Source organism: Lepus europaeus, chromosome 12 (genome assembly GCF_033115175.1).
Source record: "Lepus europaeus isolate LE1 chromosome 12, mLepTim1.pri, whole genome shotgun sequence".
NCBI classification, from domain to species: Eukaryota; Metazoa; Chordata; class Mammalia; order Lagomorpha; family Leporidae; genus Lepus; species Lepus europaeus.
In genome coordinates this window covers 84,348,484-84,366,390 of record NC_084838.1, presented here as the reverse complement: position 1 = coordinate 84,366,390, position 17,907 = coordinate 84,348,484, and the positions used below count along the sequence as shown (strand labels likewise).

At 38.0% G+C, this 17,907-nt stretch overlaps 1 protein-coding gene across 3 annotated transcripts in view; it reads right to left on the bottom strand.

Moving 5' to 3' along the window:
* VPS13A (vacuolar protein sorting 13 homolog A) overlaps nt 1-17,907 on the bottom strand; it is a 254,299-nt gene that overhangs the window by 177,405 nt on the left and 58,987 nt on the right. For all 3 annotated transcript variants that reach the window (XM_062208443.1, XM_062208441.1, XM_062208442.1), the window contains exons 18-19: nt 15,203-15,392; nt 15,002-15,116 (exon numbers count right to left, since the gene is read on the bottom strand). In XM_062208443.1, the coding sequence (XP_062064427.1) occupies nt 15,002-15,116; nt 15,203-15,392 (305 nt within the window). The remainder of the gene's footprint in view (nt 1-15,001; nt 15,117-15,202; nt 15,393-17,907) is intronic.

Here is a 17,907-nt window from a genome sequence, read left to right as displayed (position 1 = left end):
AAAAACAAAAGAAGAAACTAGAAAACTAAAAAACACCATTGGAGATTTATGGGATACTATCAAACGACCCTACATACAGGTCTTAGAGGAGTTCTTGACGGTGTGAAAAGAGAAAAAGGATTAGAAGGCCTTACAGTGATATTACAGAAAACTTCAGAAAAGTAAGGGATGTCTAACTGCAGGAAGTACATGCAACCCTATTACATTACCAGAAAAGATCCTCACCACAAAACATTGTAGTCAAAGTCACCACAGTAGAACGAAGATTATAAAATGTGCATAAGAGAAATGCCAGCTTACATTCAGAGTATCTCCAATTAGACTCAGAGCAGAAACCCTACAGGCTAGGAGAGAATGGCAAGATAAAAAAAAACCTGTCAACCCAGAAATATCATACCCTGCTAATCTCTTATTGATGATGAAGGTAAAATAAAGACTTTCCATAAAAAACAGAAACTGAAAAAAATGTCACCACCTGTCCAGCCTTGCAAAAGATGCTAAAGGATACACTATGTGCTACACAGAGAAACACAGAAAACATGACCATCCTTACAAAAGAAGGTTAAGACAGAAAACCTCCCAAAAAGTGCAAAAGAAATCCAAAGTAAATAACAGGAATATTTACAGAAAAATGGTAGGACCACATCATTACTTATCAATAGTCACAAAATTGATGTAAATGGCCTTAATGGTCCTATTAAAAGACATACACTGGCTGAATGGATTAAAAAACCAAAACTCATCTATTTGCTGCCTACAAGAAACACATTTCACCAACAAAGATGCACGCAGACTGAAAGTGAAAGGATGGGAAAAGATAATCCATGCCAACAAAAAACAAAAAAAGAGCTGGTTTAGTCATCCTAATATCAGACAAAATAGACTTTAACACAAAAACTGTTAAAAAAAAAAAAAAGAATTAAACTATGTAATGATTAAGGGATCAATCCAAAAGGAAGATGTGACTATTATAAAATGTATATGCAGGGGCCGGCGCCTTGGCTCACACGGCTAATCATTCACCTGTGGCGCCCACAGCCCATATGGGCACCGGGTTCTAGTCCCGGTTGCTCCTCTTCCAGTCCAGTTCTCTTCTGTGGCCCAGGAGGGCAGTGGAGGATGGCCAGTGCTTGGGCCCCTGCACCCTCATGGGAGACCAGGAAGAAGCACCTGGCTCCTGACTTCGGATAGTGCAATGCTGGCCGTGGCGGCCATTTGGGGAGTGAACCAATGGAAGGAAGAACTTTCTGTCTCTCTCTCTCTCACTGTCTGTAACTCTACCTGTCTAATAAAAAATAAATAAATAAATGTATATGCACCCAATTACAGAGCACCTGGCTATTTAAAAGATTTAAAGGGAGACAGACTCCAAAAGAATAGTAATGGGGGGGCTGGCGCCACGGCTCACTAGGCTAATCCTCTGCCTGTGGCGCCGGCACACCGGGTTCTAGTTCCGGTTGGGGCGCCGGATTCTGTCCCAGTTGCCCCTCTTCCAGGCCAGCTCTCTGCTGTGGCCCAGGAGTGCAGCTGAGGATGGCCCAAGTGCTTGGGCCCTGCACCCGCATGGGAGACCAGGAGGAAGCACCTGGCTCCTGGCTTCAGATCAGTGAGGTGTGCCAGTCGCAGCGCGCCAGCAGTGGCAGCCATTGGAGGGTGAACCAATGGCAAAAGGAAGACCTTTCTCTCTGTCTCTCTCACTGTCCACTCTGTCAAAAAAAAAAAATTTATCAGATTCAGCAAAAGCAGTGTCAAGAGCAAAGTTTATAGCAATTGCTACCTCCTAACAAGGAAATGAAAAGGCACCAAATAAATGTGCTATCAATGCATCTCAAGGATGTAAAGAAACAGCACACCAAAACCAAAACTAGGAGGAGAAAATAACTAAAAGAAGAAATTTAAAAAATGACAACCAAAAAAACTATACAAAAAAAACAGCAAAACAAGCAGCTGGTTTTTGGAAAAAATAAACAAAATTGACACACCATGGGCCCAACTAAAAAAATTTTTTTTAAAAAAAGGCCCAACTAAATAAAATTACAGATGAAAAAGGAAATGTAAAAACAAAGACCACAGAAATAAGAATCATCGCCGGCGCCGCGGCTCAATAGGCTAATCCTCCGCCTAGCGGCGCCGGCACACCGGGTTCTAGTCCCGGTCAGGGCACCGATCCTGTCCCGGTTGCCCCTCTTCCAGGCCAGCTCTCTGCTGTGGCCAGGGAGTGCAGTGGAGGATGGCCCAAGTGCTTGGGCCCTGCACCCCATGGGAGACCAGGATAAACACCTGGCTCCTGCCATCGGATTAGCGCGGTGCGCCGGCCGCAGCGCGCTACCGCGGCGGCCATTGGAGGGTGAACCAACGGCAAAAGGAAGACCTTTCTCTCTGTTTCTGTCTCTCACTGTCCACTCTGCCTGTCAAAAATAAAAAAAAAAAAAAAAAAAAAGAAATAAGAATCATCATCAGAAAATACTACAAACAGGTTTAGGCCAACAAACCAGGAAACCTAGAAGAAATGGACAGATTCCTGGACACATGAAACCTACATAAATTAAGCCATGGAAACACGGAAAGCCTAAACAGATGCATAACCAAGAGGAAAATTCAATCAATAATAAATATTCTCCTAACAAAAAAAGACCAGGACCTGGTGGCTTCACTACTGTATTCTACCAGACATTTAAAGAAGAGATAACTCCAATTCTTTCAAGCTACTCAAAACAAACGAAAGGGAGGGAATCCTTCCAAACTCTTTCTACAAATCCAGGATCACCTTATGTCTAAACCTGAAAAAGATAAACAATGGAGAACTACAGATTAATTTCCCTGATGAACATAGATGCAAAAATCCTCAACAGATACTAGCTAATCGAATCCAACAACACATCAGAAAGATCATTCACCTGGACCAAGTGGGATTTATCCCTGGAATGCAGGAACAGCACAACATTCGCAAATCAATCAAGTGGACACATCACTAACCATTTGAAGAACAAAATACATATGATTATCTCAATAGACGCAGAGAAAGCATTTGATAAAATACAACAACCTTTCATGATGAAAACTTTAAGCAAATTGGGTATAGAAGGAACAGTCCTCAACAAATAAAGGCAATTCATGACAAAACCACAGCCAGTGTCCTATTGAATGGGGAAAAGTTGGAAGCACTCCCACTGAGATCTGGACTAAGACAAGGATGCCCACTATCACCATGCTATTCAATATGGTCCTGGAAGTTCTAGCCAGAGTCATTAGGCAAGAAAAATAAATCAAAGGGATACAAATTGGAAGGAAGAAGTCAAACTACTTATTTGCAGATGACATGATTCTATATTACAGGGGATCCAAAAGATTCCCCTAAGAGACTACTGAAACTTACAGAAGGAACGTAGCAGGATATAAAATCAACAGAGAATGCCATGACTGAGAAAAAATTTCTAAGGTCAATTCCATTCACAGTAGCTACAAAAATAACCAAATATCTTAGAATAAACTTAACTAAGAATGTCAAAGATCGCTACGATGAGAATTAGAAAACATTAAACAAAGAAACAGAAGAAGGTAAAAAAAATGTAAAAATCTTCCATGTTCATCACTGGAAGGATCAGTATCATCAAAATGTCCAGACAACCAAAAGCAATTTATAGATTCAATGTGATACTAATCAAAACACCACTGACATTTTTCTCAGGCATAGAAAAAATGATGCTGAAATTCATATGGAGGCACAAGAGACCTCGAATAGCTAAAGCAATATTATACAACAAAATCAGAGCCAGAGGCAGCACAATACCAGATTTCAAGACATACTACAGGGCAGTTGTAATCAAAACAGCCTGGTACTGGTATAAAAATAGATGGATAGACCAATGACACAGAACAGAAATGCCAGAAATTAATCCAAGCATTTACAACCAACTTATTTTTGACAAAAAGCTAAAAGCCATCCCTGGAGCAAGGACAGGCTCCTCAAATGGTGCTGAGAAAACTAATCTCCACATGGGGAAGTATGAAGCAAGACCTTTACCTGATACCTTTTACCAAAATCTACTCAAAATGACTAAAGACCTAAATCTATGAACCAACACCATCAAATTATTAGAGAACATTTGGGAAATCCCACATGGCATCGGCATAGACAAAGAGTTCTTGGAAAAGACCCCAGAGGCACAACCAATCAAAGCCAAAATCGAAAAATGAGATTATATCAAATTGAGAAGCTCTGTTTCTTCAAAAGAAACAATCAGCAAGGTGAAGAGACAACTAAAAGAATGGGAGAAAATATTTACAAACTATACAACTAATAAGGGACTAAGGATTAATAACCAAAATATATAAAGAATTCAAGAAAATAAAAAACAACAAAACAAACAATCTAAGAAATGGGCAAAGGACTTAAAAAGACAGTTTTCAAAAGAAGAAATTCAAATGGCCAACAGACACATGAAAAAATGTTCAGGATCACTAGCCATCAGGGAAATGCAAATCAAAACCACAATGAGGTTTCACCTCACTCCAGTTAGAATGGCTTTCATACAGAAATCAACAAACAACAAATGCTGGCGATGATGTGAGAAAAAGGTATCCTAACTCACTGTTGGTGGGAATATAAGTTAGTAAATCCACTACGAAAGACAGTATGGAGATACTCAGAAATCTGAATATAGACCTACCATTTGACCCAGCCATCCCACTCATGGGAATCTACCCAAAGGGAATGAAATCAACCTATGAAAGAACTACCTGTACCTCCATGTTCATCACAGCTCAGTTCACAATAGCAAAGCATGGCATCAACCCAAATGCCCATCAACTATAGACTGAATAAAGAAATTATGGGATACGTACACCATGGAATACTACTACACAGCAGTAAAAACAAAAACAAATTCCATTAATTTGCCACAAATGGATGAAACTGGAAAACATACTTAGTGAAACAAGCCAGTACCAAAGAGACAAATTCTGTATAGTTCTTCCTACCTGTGACAGCTAACAGACAACATGTAGAAATGAAAAAAGCACTTTGAGAAGCAATGATTTTTGGAACAGTCCTTCTCTTGATGTTGAGAAACAGCTTCTTATTCTACATTTTTGTTTTTCTTTTCTTTTCCTTTATATTTTCCTTATCTTTTTCTCTTTCATATGATTCACTGAATGCTATACTTAACACAGTTAACCATACATGTATATGATGTGTAAAATTAAATGTAAACAGATCTCAGTAAAGAATAAGAGTGAGAATAAGAAAGAGAGAAAGGGGTGGCAGTGTGGGTGGGAGTGTGGACACTGTGCGAACAATTATCAAGATCCTAAAGTTGTAATTGTGAAATGTATAAAGTTCACAACTTCAAAGCAATACAGTCCTACATACATTCCTATGGACTTACTTCTAAGGGTACAACTTAACAAGTAGCCACAGGACCCCAAAATCCTTAAGCTGGCTGATAAAAATAGCAGCTTAAGTGTTATAAAGATCAAATGGATAGAAATAAGTGTTAAAGTGACCATATAGATAGGTTCAAGTATTAAAGTGATCATATAAATAGGACTAAGTGTTTGGAAACAATAATAGAATTAAAAAGCAATGAAGGTTCCAACATGGGAAGCAGTCCATACAGCAGCCTCATGGAATGACAATAGCTTTAAGTAGCACCCCAACTTCAGAATCAGCCCTAAAGGCATTCCATTCTGGCTGAAAAGCCCAGGGGAAGCATTTCAGCCATGAAAAGGCAACACACTCTGGGAAAAAAAAATGCCCTACATAAAGGACCCGTGGGTGAGATCCCAGTGGAAAGAAATGGCCACCAAAGAAGGATGTACTTTTCTCTGCAGGGAGGAGAGAACTTCCACTTTGCTTATGGCCTTGTCAAGCCAGTACTATCAAAAGGCTTCCAAAGCCAACCTCATGTCAAGGGCCTTGGGTGATCACTGATGTCATACATAAAGAGTGTTATTTGTTAAATAAACAAGAGTCACTGTGCACTAAGATCCCATGCAGGACTTCTGTCCCCAAAGAGTTGTATTGTGAGACTTAATAGTAAAACTTGTTCACAACAATTACTTTCATTTAGTGTATTAAGTGGAGGATAATACTATGTCTCATAAGTTAAAGTTATGTCTAAGAAATCAAGAGAGATGTAACATCCTTGGGTTCTTCTTCTTTAAAGACAATTAAGTTTCTAAAAAGGATAGAAGGGGGAGGAAGGAAGGGAAAAGGAAGGAAGGGGGAAGGAAAAACAGAGCAAAATCACCTTCAAGAAGTAATAACATATAACAGCCCTTGTCTAGACTGTTGAGGAACAGTTCCCTCAGTTTTTTTATTCCATTCTTTGTTTCTTTTTCTTTCTCAGACTAAACAGGAGGAGGAGGAAGAAGAAGGGGAGAGAGTGGGTGGGAGGGCAGGTAGGGTGGGAAGAATTACTATGTTTCTAATGTTGTATTTATGAGATACACACAAGTGAAAAAAAGAAATTATGGGATATGTACACCTTGAAATACTACACAGCAGTAAAAAAAAAACAAAAACAAAACGAAATCCAGTCATTTGCAACAAAATGGATGAAACTGAAAACATCATACTTAATGAAATAAGCCAGTCCCAAAAGGACAAATACCATATGTTCTCCCTGACCTGTGGTAACTAATAGAGCACCTAAAAGGCAGTCCATAAAAGTGAAATTGACACTTTGAGATGCAATGACTTTGAAAGCCCTTGTCTCAACTGTTGAGGAACAGCTTGTTTTTTAAAATACTATCTGTTGAACTCTTACTTAACACAGAGTAAATCATATGTGTATAAAGTTAATTGAAAATAGATCTCAGTAAAAATTAGAATGAGAATAGCAGTGAGAGGAGGAAGAGGGGTGGGAGAGAGGGTTGGAGGGCGGGTACAGTGGGAAGAATCATCATATTCTTAAAGTTGTAATTATGAAATGCATGAAGTTTGTGTTTCTTAAATAAAAGGCTTCTGGAAACAAAATAAAATACTTGCCTAAAAAATATCTTTTTTTTCCCCAAGATTGATTTATTTATTTGAAAGGCAGAGTTACAGAGACAAGGAGAGACAGAGGGAGGGAAGGAGGCGGGGAGGGGGAGAGGGAGAGAGGGAGAGGCAGAGAGAGAGAAATCTTCCACTGGCTGGTTCACTCCTCAGACAGCCACAATAGTTAGTGCAGTGCCAGGCTAAAGCCAGGAGCTTCTTCCTGGTTTCCCACATGGAAGTAGGAGCCCAGGTACTAGAGCCATCTTCTGTTGCTTTCCCAGCTGTATTAGCAGGGAGCTGGATGAGAAGTGGAGCAGCTGGACTTGGTGCATCGCAGGAAGCAGCTTTACCAGCCCCTCCAGGTTGCTTTTTAATGGAAAGGAGGAAAAGTGTACTTTGTTTTATTTCAAATATAAGTCTAGTGTGTTTCTCCCCTATTTCCCTTTGCATGTAAAACAAAATCCTAACTGCTTAATATAACTTGCATGGTTTTGTGTAACTGAGATGTGTCATTTTAACATCATTCCACTCTCTCTCACTACCTTAGAACAAATTCAACTTTATGCAACTTCCAAAGTCACCAAATTCATTCCTAAGCCAGGCTCTTTGCAGTTAACCACAGCAATGAAGGCCCTTCCTTTCTCTTCAGCTTGGTGGATCCTACATCTGCTCTTAATGTTTTTTGTTTTGTTTTGTTTTTGTTTTTTTGACAGCAGAGTGGATAGTGAGAGAGAGAGACAGAGAGAAAGGTCTTCCTTTTTGCCGTTGGTTCACCCTCCAATGGCCGCTGTGGCCGGCACATCGCGCTGATCCAAAGCCAGGAGCCAGGTGCTTCTCCTGGTTTCCCATGCGGGTGCAGGGCCCAAGGACTTGGGTCATCCTCCACTGCACTCCTGGGCCACAGCAGAGAGCTGGCCTGGAAGAGGGGCAACCGGGATAGAATCCGGCACCCCAACCGGAACTAGAACCTGGTGTGCTGGTACCACAAGGCAGAGGATTAGCCTGTTGAGCTACGGCACCGGCTTGCTCTTAATGTTAATTTTCCAAAGTGATCTTCTTGACATCACCACAAAACTAAACTCGGGCACCAATCATTCTCACTTCTTTGGGTCTACTATCAATATGTTTCTCCATTCAGCTCCAAATCACCTTTATGCTTGCTCTGGAGAAAGTGGATTCAAGTCCTTTAAATGCTTTCCCTTTGCCAATCAGCACTGAAATTGATACAGGACAAAAGAGAGGCAATGCAGCAAGACAGGATTTTGCCTGTTGGTTCTGGTACACTCACTCAGCAATGGCCTGCAACAGTGTGGCATTTCCAATCACAGGTAAATGTGCCAAGAACAGCCAACAGCAAGGACTTCTACTAGAATCCTATTCAGGTAGTTTCACAGCAGAAGGCATGCAGTAAGGTATCACACCACGAACACCTACAAAGTTCACAAAGCACGTTTCCAGCAAGTTTTGCCAATATGGCAACCTTCAGTTAGTGCCAGCTATGCCTGCTCCAATAAGGTGTAGACTTCAATCCTTGGGATGAAGTATGTCTTCCCAGAAAATGTTACTTCAGATTTATACTCCTTACAACTACTCATACAGTTTTCCGTTTCTATTTGAAGGTACAAGAGAACCCCTCACAATAGTTAATAAATCATCATATGGAACTTTACCTGCTCAGATTATTCCATGGTTTCTATTACCTAACTGGACCCGGATAGTAAATGCCACAATTTTTAAATAAATTAGCTTTAGTTTTACATCTGCCCTACCCATAAGACGATAAGGTCCATCAAGAGGCAAGAGCTACATCCACTTCAATAACTTACATGCTCCCAAAAACCTAGCAGTATCTGACATAGATTATGTTTTGATAAATATTTGAGTGAATAAAAAACAAACCCGACTAACATGATCCTACCACAAAACCCTGTACTTCAGAGGAAGGGTTTTAACAAGTGAACATATCTGTTGGAGTCTCTGTGTACATGATCCCTATCTGACAAAAAGTAAAAGAACTGAAAGACGTAGAAATCCTAGAAAGGATGAAGATAATAAAACAAGAAAGGAACCAGGACACAGAGGAAAAGAATAGCTGAGAGGCTATTATATCAAAATACATAAAAGGAATAAAGGAGGAAATGACTTCCCAAATAGGTAAAATCTGACTTTCTGGAAAAAAATCAAAATATATTAAATTTTTAAAATTAAGATAAACAATATGTAATAGCTTTCCATTTTTAATAAAACTTTCACTTATACTCTAAATAACAGTAACTGACTCTATTAATACAGACCAAAACCATGAGCTGCAAGAACAGACTTCAAACTGTAAACATTGTTATGTCTGAAGATAAAATACTGAATAATCCAACTTTCTAAAATATATTTCCATAATATTTGAACCTAATGTTTTAGCAATTGCTTTGGCAATCTTTATAAACAAAATAAAGGCTTAGGAAAGGAAATCTCTTAAAAGAAAAAAGTATCTAAATCTGAATGAGTATGGTGAATTTCTAATACAATCAATTCATGTTTAACTGTAACTGTTTCTATAAATCAAGAGGAACTGACTAGAAAAGAGACTTGACCTTATGCTTTTGGTTTCTATAATATACCAGTACACAGAATTTGAAACTGGTACAAATGGGATATACCTAATTATCATTTTCCTTTATGTCTTCTGATTACTAGGAAAAATACTTGAGCCAAATAGATGAAGAAATCATCAGCTATTTTGATAAGGCCTTCTAACTGTTGAGCTATCCTTTATGCTAGGCTGTATGTGTATGTCTTGATAAAACTATTTAATATTTTCTTTTTTTCCCACAGGAAGAAGTGCATTATATTTTTAAAAACATGTGTGTTGAGGTCAGCGCCGTGGCTCACTTGGTTAATCCTCTGCCTGCGGCACCAGCATCACGTATGGGCACCGGGTTCTAGTCCCAGTTGCTCCTCTTCCAGTCCAGCTCTCTGCTGTGGCCCGGGAGGGCAGTGGAGGATGGCCCAAATGCTTGGGCCCCTGCACCCACATGGGAGACCAGGAAGAGGCACCTGGCTTCAGATCAGCGCAGCACCGGCTGTAGCGGCCATTTGGGGAGTAAACCAACAGAAGGAAGAACTTTCTGTCTATCTCTGTCTATAACTCTACCTGTCAAATAAATTTTAAAAAATATATATGTGTGTCTTTTTCCCTCTAGCTTTTATGCATTTTTCCCATTATTTTTTATATCTGAATAAGTTTTTAAGAAAAAAAAATATTTGTAGGGGCGAGCACTGTGGCAAGGTGGGTTAAGCAACTGACTGCCACTTAAGAGTCCTGGCTTCTCCACTTCTGATCCAGCTCCCTGCTAATGACCTGAGAAAGCAGCCAAAAATGGCCCAAGTGCTTATGCCCTTGCACCTACATGGGAGACTGGGAAGAAGCTCCTGGCTTCATCCTGGTCTAGCCCTGGTTTTTTTTATTAAACAGATAACTATTAAGTTGGAGAGCTATTACAGATACAGTATACCAATATTTCATCAACATATTGCCGTCTCCCTTTAAATTCCTGAGGCAAATGATAGAACTACATCAGGGACCGTTAGCCAGGGGTCCAAGAATGGAATTCAAGGAAGATTACATGAACCTAAATGGGAAAAAAATTACAATTTCATTTTCATTAACTACTGCTGACATTTAGAATTTCCTTCATTTAAAAATACAGGTTCCTCTCTCTTTCTCTCTGCCCCTGGCACTCTGCCTTTCAAATAAATAAAATAAAATAAACCTTAAGACAAATTTTTACATATATACGTAAAAAGTCAGTGAAAGATGGCCCAAGTACTAGGTCACATGGGAGACCCAGATAGAGTTCTAGGTTCCTGGCTTCAGCCTGACCCAGCCCTGGCCATTTGGGAAGCAAACCAGAAGATGAAAGATCTCTTTCTCTCCTTTTCTCTGACACCCTATCTTTGAAATAAATAAATCTTTTTTCAAAATGTTTTAAATATATAGGCAACAAACCACTATACCTGTGATTTTGTTACCTGTAAGAAACGTCATTTCATTTCTATTCCATTAACACAGTTTTGGAAGATACCTTGAAATATCATTTATACCTTTCCTTGAATTCATGGCAGTTTTTTGATCTATTAATTTGTGTTATTTTAATTCAAAAGTGAAGATGTACTAGTACTAAACACAGTACTAATCACAAGTTTGATTTTTTAAAAAGTATTTTGAAACTATTTTAATATATTTTAACCTTTATGTATTTTATTTTATATACTTAAAACCACAAAAAAATTCTAAGAACCCACTGGCAGTTAGGTGAATTCACTTTCAGTTGAATATTTAATAGTGTTATCCAGAAAATAGTATCCATTTATCTACATAAAGCCTTAACTCAGACAACAAACATGGAAAACGAATCAACCCACCAAGGTGAATTTTAACTAAGATTAGGTTTTGAATTTAGATTAAAATATTTAATTATATTGCCAAAGTTTGGTAATATGGATGAAGAGATAGCCAGACTCTTGAGAAAAAGCATCAAGAAATGTTGGCTATGACACCAAAAAATAGTGAAATCAAATTGAAGGTGTAACTAACAGATTTAAGTGCATCCATGAAAAATTTTATCCTGAGACCATTTTCTGCACCTGGAAAACTTGAATATTTTGTTTCATGGTTTGCTGGAGCAGGAAGAACAGAAAACAATGATGAGGATTCTAACAGGAATTCTCCTCACAAAGCTGGGATCTCAAAGGATATCCATTCAATCTCCCTCTCCCTAAACCATACCAAAGGGGAACACAAAGGAAAGCTCTGAGGAAAATCAGGATACAGGGGTAATATCCCTGTGAATTGTAGCCACAATATGGTGTTCTAGTATGAATGTATCCCTAACAACTCCTCTGCAGAACAGAATACCTTAACCAGTGAATTTAGTTTAAATGGTACCACCAATATATTCTAATTTCTGGAAGAAGAAAGAAAAATCTTTCCTGAATAAAAATGCATTTGACTTAAGCTTCAGAGAATTATCCCAAATAATTTTCCAAGAAAAATCAACACTTCACAATTAAATTACCAAGCATGAAAAAACTCAAGTTATCAAAAATAAGAACTAGCAGAAACCAAAGACAGAAGATAGGAGAGAGCCACAAAAGTCTTCACAAAATGGAACTATATAAATAGAATTATTTGGTGAAACAGAATACAAAACACTATCATATGATGTTAAAAAAATAAATAAATAAAGGACAAGGTTAAGGATATCCATGAGAAACGTAACACTAAAAAATAGTGGCAAGCAAATTTTAACATTCTTTCTAAAGTGAAAAATATCTGTCAGTGAAATTAAACTGAATTGTAATAACATATTAGACATGGTTGAAGAAAGACAGCAAATTAGGAGGGAAATTAGCCATTATATAACATGGAACAATAACAAAATAAGAAGGAAAGAAAACAGGATATAGAAGTGCAATGGAAGAGAGAGTAAGAGAGTAAGGATAAAATACATTTAGCCAGAGTTCCAAGTAAAAAAATATGTATATAAAGAGTTAATGGATAAGAATTTTCTACTGGATTTTCTAGAATTCACTAGACACCACCAGTTCTCAAATTCAGAAAATACAATGAATCTAAAAAAGAATACATAAAAGTCCACAGCTGGTTTAATCATATGAAACTACTGAATAAAAAAAGGTCTTAAAAAGATAAATAACAGATAAGATAATCTACAAAGAGACAGTAAACATATTGATGCCTGAATTCAGTAACAGAACCTGAAAGACAGTAAAATGTTGTGTTGGGCTGAAAATACTGGCCAATCCTTAAATTTATATCCACTCAAAATAGCTTTCAAAGCTCAGGTGGAAAAAATTTCATTTCACATCAATCACAAAGAAAAAAATTTACAAATGAACCTCCAATACAAAGAAAATGATCTCAGATAAAAGGGGAATAAACAGTACTAAAGGGCAAAAAATTATCTAGGAAATTCTAAACTAACATACACTAAACTATACTAAAACATACAAAACGAAGTCCAATGAAGTTAAGAACAGAAATATACTAATAGCATTCCAGACATTAGAATGGTAACTGAAGTTCAAGTGTACTAAGTCCTTTTAATAACTAAGAGAGTGCAAATTTTCTATGATACTTATGTGTTGGAAAAAATATGTTGGGATTTATGGAATAAAATTTTTAACTCAAACTCATAGTTTCAGGTAACAAGGAGGAAGGAATGCTACAATTTATACAAAGAAAGGCAAGAAAGATACATAAAACAGGAAATCAAATTAAAAAGCACAAAATAAAATCACAGATATAAGGCTAAATAAATTAAATGCAAATATAAAATAAAGGCTATAGGAGTGGTCATTTGGCACTACAATTGAGATGCCACTTGGGAGGCTTCCATTCAGAGTATCCGGTTCAAGTTCCATCTCTGATTTTAATCCAACTTCCTGCTAATGTGCACCCTAGTAAGGCAGCAAATGATGACTCCAGTACTTAGGTCCCCACCACCCATGTAGGAAACTTGGATTGAATTCTGGATCCCTGCCTTTGGCCTGGCCCATCTTCCATTTTTCCATGCACTTGGGAAGTGAAATAGCAGATGGAATCTCTCCCTCTCTCCTTCTGGCTTTTAAATAAAAGATGAAAACAGAATAAACACTAAATCTAAAATGAGAAAAATCCTACTGTATCCTGCTGACCTATATGAAAATACATATAGGAAAAAGAAGTAAAGTAAATGGAAAACCATATACCAAGTAAAATTCTAACCAAAAGAAACACTATTTATCCATATTGATATCAAATAAAATGAGCATAGAGGGAAAATATTAAAGTATTATTAAAAATATACAGTCAATTTATACAGATGAAAGACTTGTTCACAGGAGAAAAAAAATATTTCTGCATGCATCCAAAGACAGCATCAAAATTAAAAAAAAAAAAACCTGACAATTCTAGAAGAAACAAATTATATTTTTATAATGAGGCATTTTCATATATTTCTCTAAATCATTATTAGGTCAAGGTGACAAAAAGAATGGGAAAAAAAAACTCACAAAGATACAGAAAATTTAAAGTACGTGACTAGCAAATGTGATCTAATGGATATGCACAAACATTTAAAAACATAGGCTTTTTTTTTTAGTATATATGGAACATTAAAATAAAGCAGGGCCCAATAAATTACAAAGTGTTAAAATCATACAAATTATCTCTATATTCAATTATTTAAAAACTTGAATGTGTAATTTTAAACCTTCCCACAAAGAAATCTCCAAGCCCAAATGGTTTTACTATTCAGCACTACAATATTCTTTAAGGAAAAAGTAACAATCAACTTTACACAAACTGCCACCAAAATATCTTTTTTTAATTTTTACTTTAATTTTTAATTTTTTTGACAGGCAGAGTTAGAGAGTGAGAGAGAGAGAGAAAGGTCTTCCTTCCATTGCTTCACCCCCAAAATGGCCACCACGGCCAGCGCACTGCGCTGATCCGTAGCCAGGAGCCAGGTGCTTCCCCAGTCTCCCATGCAGGTGCAGGGCTCAAGCACTTGGGCCATCCTCCACTGCCTTCCCGGGCCATAGCAGAGAGCTGGGCTGTAAGAGGAGCAACCGAGACACCATCCGGCGCCCCGACCGGGACTAGAACCCGGTGTGCCGGCGCCGCAGACGGAGGATTAGCCAAGTGAGCTGCGGCACCGGCCTGCCACCAAAATATCAAAATAAGAAAATGACAGGTTTGTTCCAGTCACAGAAGTCCAAAAATACTAAGCAAAATCTTGCAATTAACTTAAATGTACTAATCACATATGAACTCTGAGTATAATAAATTATTTGTTACATTTGTCTTCAAAAAGAAAAGTACTAATTCAGTTTCCATTCAACTATATCTAGTACAGCAATATAATTAAAGTAAAATTTACTAAAATCATTTTAACGTAGTAAGCACAAATAAAGTTTAGTATAAGGTACAGTTAATTCATCACTCTTAACGCCAGCATTTACCTGTTGCTGTCTTATCACGGAATTCTTCAAGCTTTGTCAAAGTTGCCGAAGTGAGCTGTGCTAGATGTACCTCTTTTGGAGGTCTAAAGAATTCCACTATACTATTCACTGTCCTCTGTTAAAATAAGCACCATTAGCATGAGGCAACAACTCAAAGCAAATTGAAATGTATTAAAACTTGTTAATTTAAAAAACACTTACTGCATCATATATCATTTCTAAAGGTTCAGCTTCTATAACACATCTTTGGGCAACAGTTTCATCTAATGGATTTATCTCAAATATGATTTGGAAAAGTGACATAGCATCATCCAAAGAGGACAAGAGGCGGGGTTTTTTGGAATTATTTGGTAAGCCAGTAACATGAAATGAATCTATTTTGGTTACAAATCTGTATGAAAAAGGACAAAATTACTAATCAATACAATTTTAAGAAACTTTTTCCAATTGAAAATGATAAAAAGTAATTAACATCACTTCGCATTTCCTGCAACTCTATCTAGTCCATTCATATCAAAGAAAATATACAAAGATTCTCTCTGAACTGAGAGTATTTCACAAAGAATCATATTCACATACCAATTTCTATGTAAAAAAAGCTATGATAAACTAATACTTAGTGTACTTTCTACTGAAATCTGAAAGAAAATAACAGTAAATCCCTATAATGTTTACATGTATTTTATAAGCACCTCCTCTTCTAAGAACAAAAATAAATAATTAAAAACCAAGTATATTGGGGCCAGCACTGTGGCACAGCGGGTTGACAGTCTGCAATGCTGGCACACATATGAACTCAAGTCCAAGCTGCTCCACTTTGCTAATGAGCCTGGGAAAGCAGCAGAAGATGGGCCCAAATGTCATGGGAGACCCAGATGAAGCTCCTGGCTCATGACTTTGGCCCAGCCCGAAGTTGCAGCCACTTAGGGAATGAACCAGCAGATAGAGACCCCCTCTCTTCCTTTCCTCTCCATATAACTCTGCTTTTCAAATAAATAAATAAATAAATAAAATAAATCTTTAAAGTCTATATTCTAAAAGACAGCTAACAACAGTTGTCGATGAGGATGGAGAAACTGGAAATCATATACCCCTGCTGATAGGAATGAAAATGGCACAGCTGCTTTAAAAAAGTCTGGCAAAAAGGGCAAGTGCTGTGGCATAGCAGGTAATGCTACCACCTGCGGCTCCAGCATCTCATAAGTGTGCTGGGTCAAGTCCCGGCTGCTCCACTTCCAATCCAGCTTCCTGCAAATGTGCCCAGGAAAGCAGTGAAAGATGGGCCAAGTGCTTGAGCCCCAGCACAAACGTGGGAGACCCAGAAGAACCTCCAGGCTCCAGACCAGACCAGCTCCACTATTGTGGCCATTTGAAGAGTGAACCAACAGATAGAAGATCCCTTTCTCTCTCTAACTCTACCTTTCAAATAAATAAATCTTTAAAACAAACAAAAAAACTGGCATTTGCTCAAAACGTTAAACAAAGTTATCATCTGAGGCACTGATTCCATTCCTAGATATATTTACTCAAGAAATTTAAACCTACAAAACCAAAACAAAATCGTATTCATGAATATTAATAGAAGCATGCTTCATAACGGCCAAATTTGAAAAAAATTCCACAAGTCTGAGTTGTGGAGAAAATTCAAATATCTATGAACTGATCAACAGACAGACAAAATGCAGTATATCTCCCCAGTGGAATATTAGGCAATAACAAGGAATGAAGTAATAATTCATGCTACAACATGGATGAACCATAAAACGTGATGCTAAGTGATAAAATCTAAACAAAAAAAGGCCACATATTATAGGATTCCCTTCATACGAAACATCGAAAATAGACGAATCTTTTAGAAACAGAAACAGAAAAATCAATTACTTATTACTATGGACACTACTAGAGATTACAAAAGAAACAAAGATCAAAATCTTCCATCCATTGATTTGTTCTCCAAATGGTCGCCAATGGCCAGGACTGAACCAGGCCAAGGCCAAGAGCCAGGACTTTCTTCTACATCTCTCACATGGGTGCAGGGGCCCAAGCACTTTGCCATCTTCTACTGATTTCCTAGGCACAACAGCAGGGAGCTGGATGGGAAGTGGAGCAGCCAGAACATGAACTGGCACCCACATGGGATATAGGTGCTGCAGGTGGTAGTTCTAACTGCTACGGCAGAGCGCCAGCCCCCATCAAACTACTTTTAAAAATAAAATTTGGGGCCAGTGTTAAATATTCTGTAGCAGGTGGCAGGTAGGGTTAAATCTTTACAAAAAATAAAAGAGAAAAAATAAAGACATTCTCAGATTAAAAATCACATAGTTAAAGCTGTTTATTTTTGTGTCATGATGATGACCATTTTTGTATTTTTTTATGCTCCATATATATTTCTTCAGCATTGTTTTCTATGGATCATGTTTTTATCTTCATAATTCCAAAAAAATGTATATTGCTCAAAAAATCTAAATTCCTTTAAAAATGATAAATTATATCACAGAACTCTTTTTTTTTTTTTTTTTTTTGACAGGCAGAGTGGACAGTGAGAGAGAGAGACAGAGAGAAAGGTCTTCCTTTTTGCCGTTGGTTCACCCTCCAATGGCCGCCACGGTTGGCGCACTGCGGCCGGCGCACCGCGCTGATCCGATGGCAGGAGCCAGGGGCTTATCCTGGTCTCCCATGGGGTGCAGGACCCAAGTACTTGGGCCATCCTCCACTGCACTCCCTGGCCACAGCAGAGAGCTGGCCTGGAAGAGGGGCAACTGGGACAGGATCGGTGCCCCGACCGGAACTAGAACCCGGTGTGCCGGCGCCACAAGGCGGAGGATTAGCCTATTGAGCCGCGGCGCCGGCTAGAACTCTTTTTTTAGCTTTTATTTAATAAATACAAATTTCCAAAGTGCAACTTT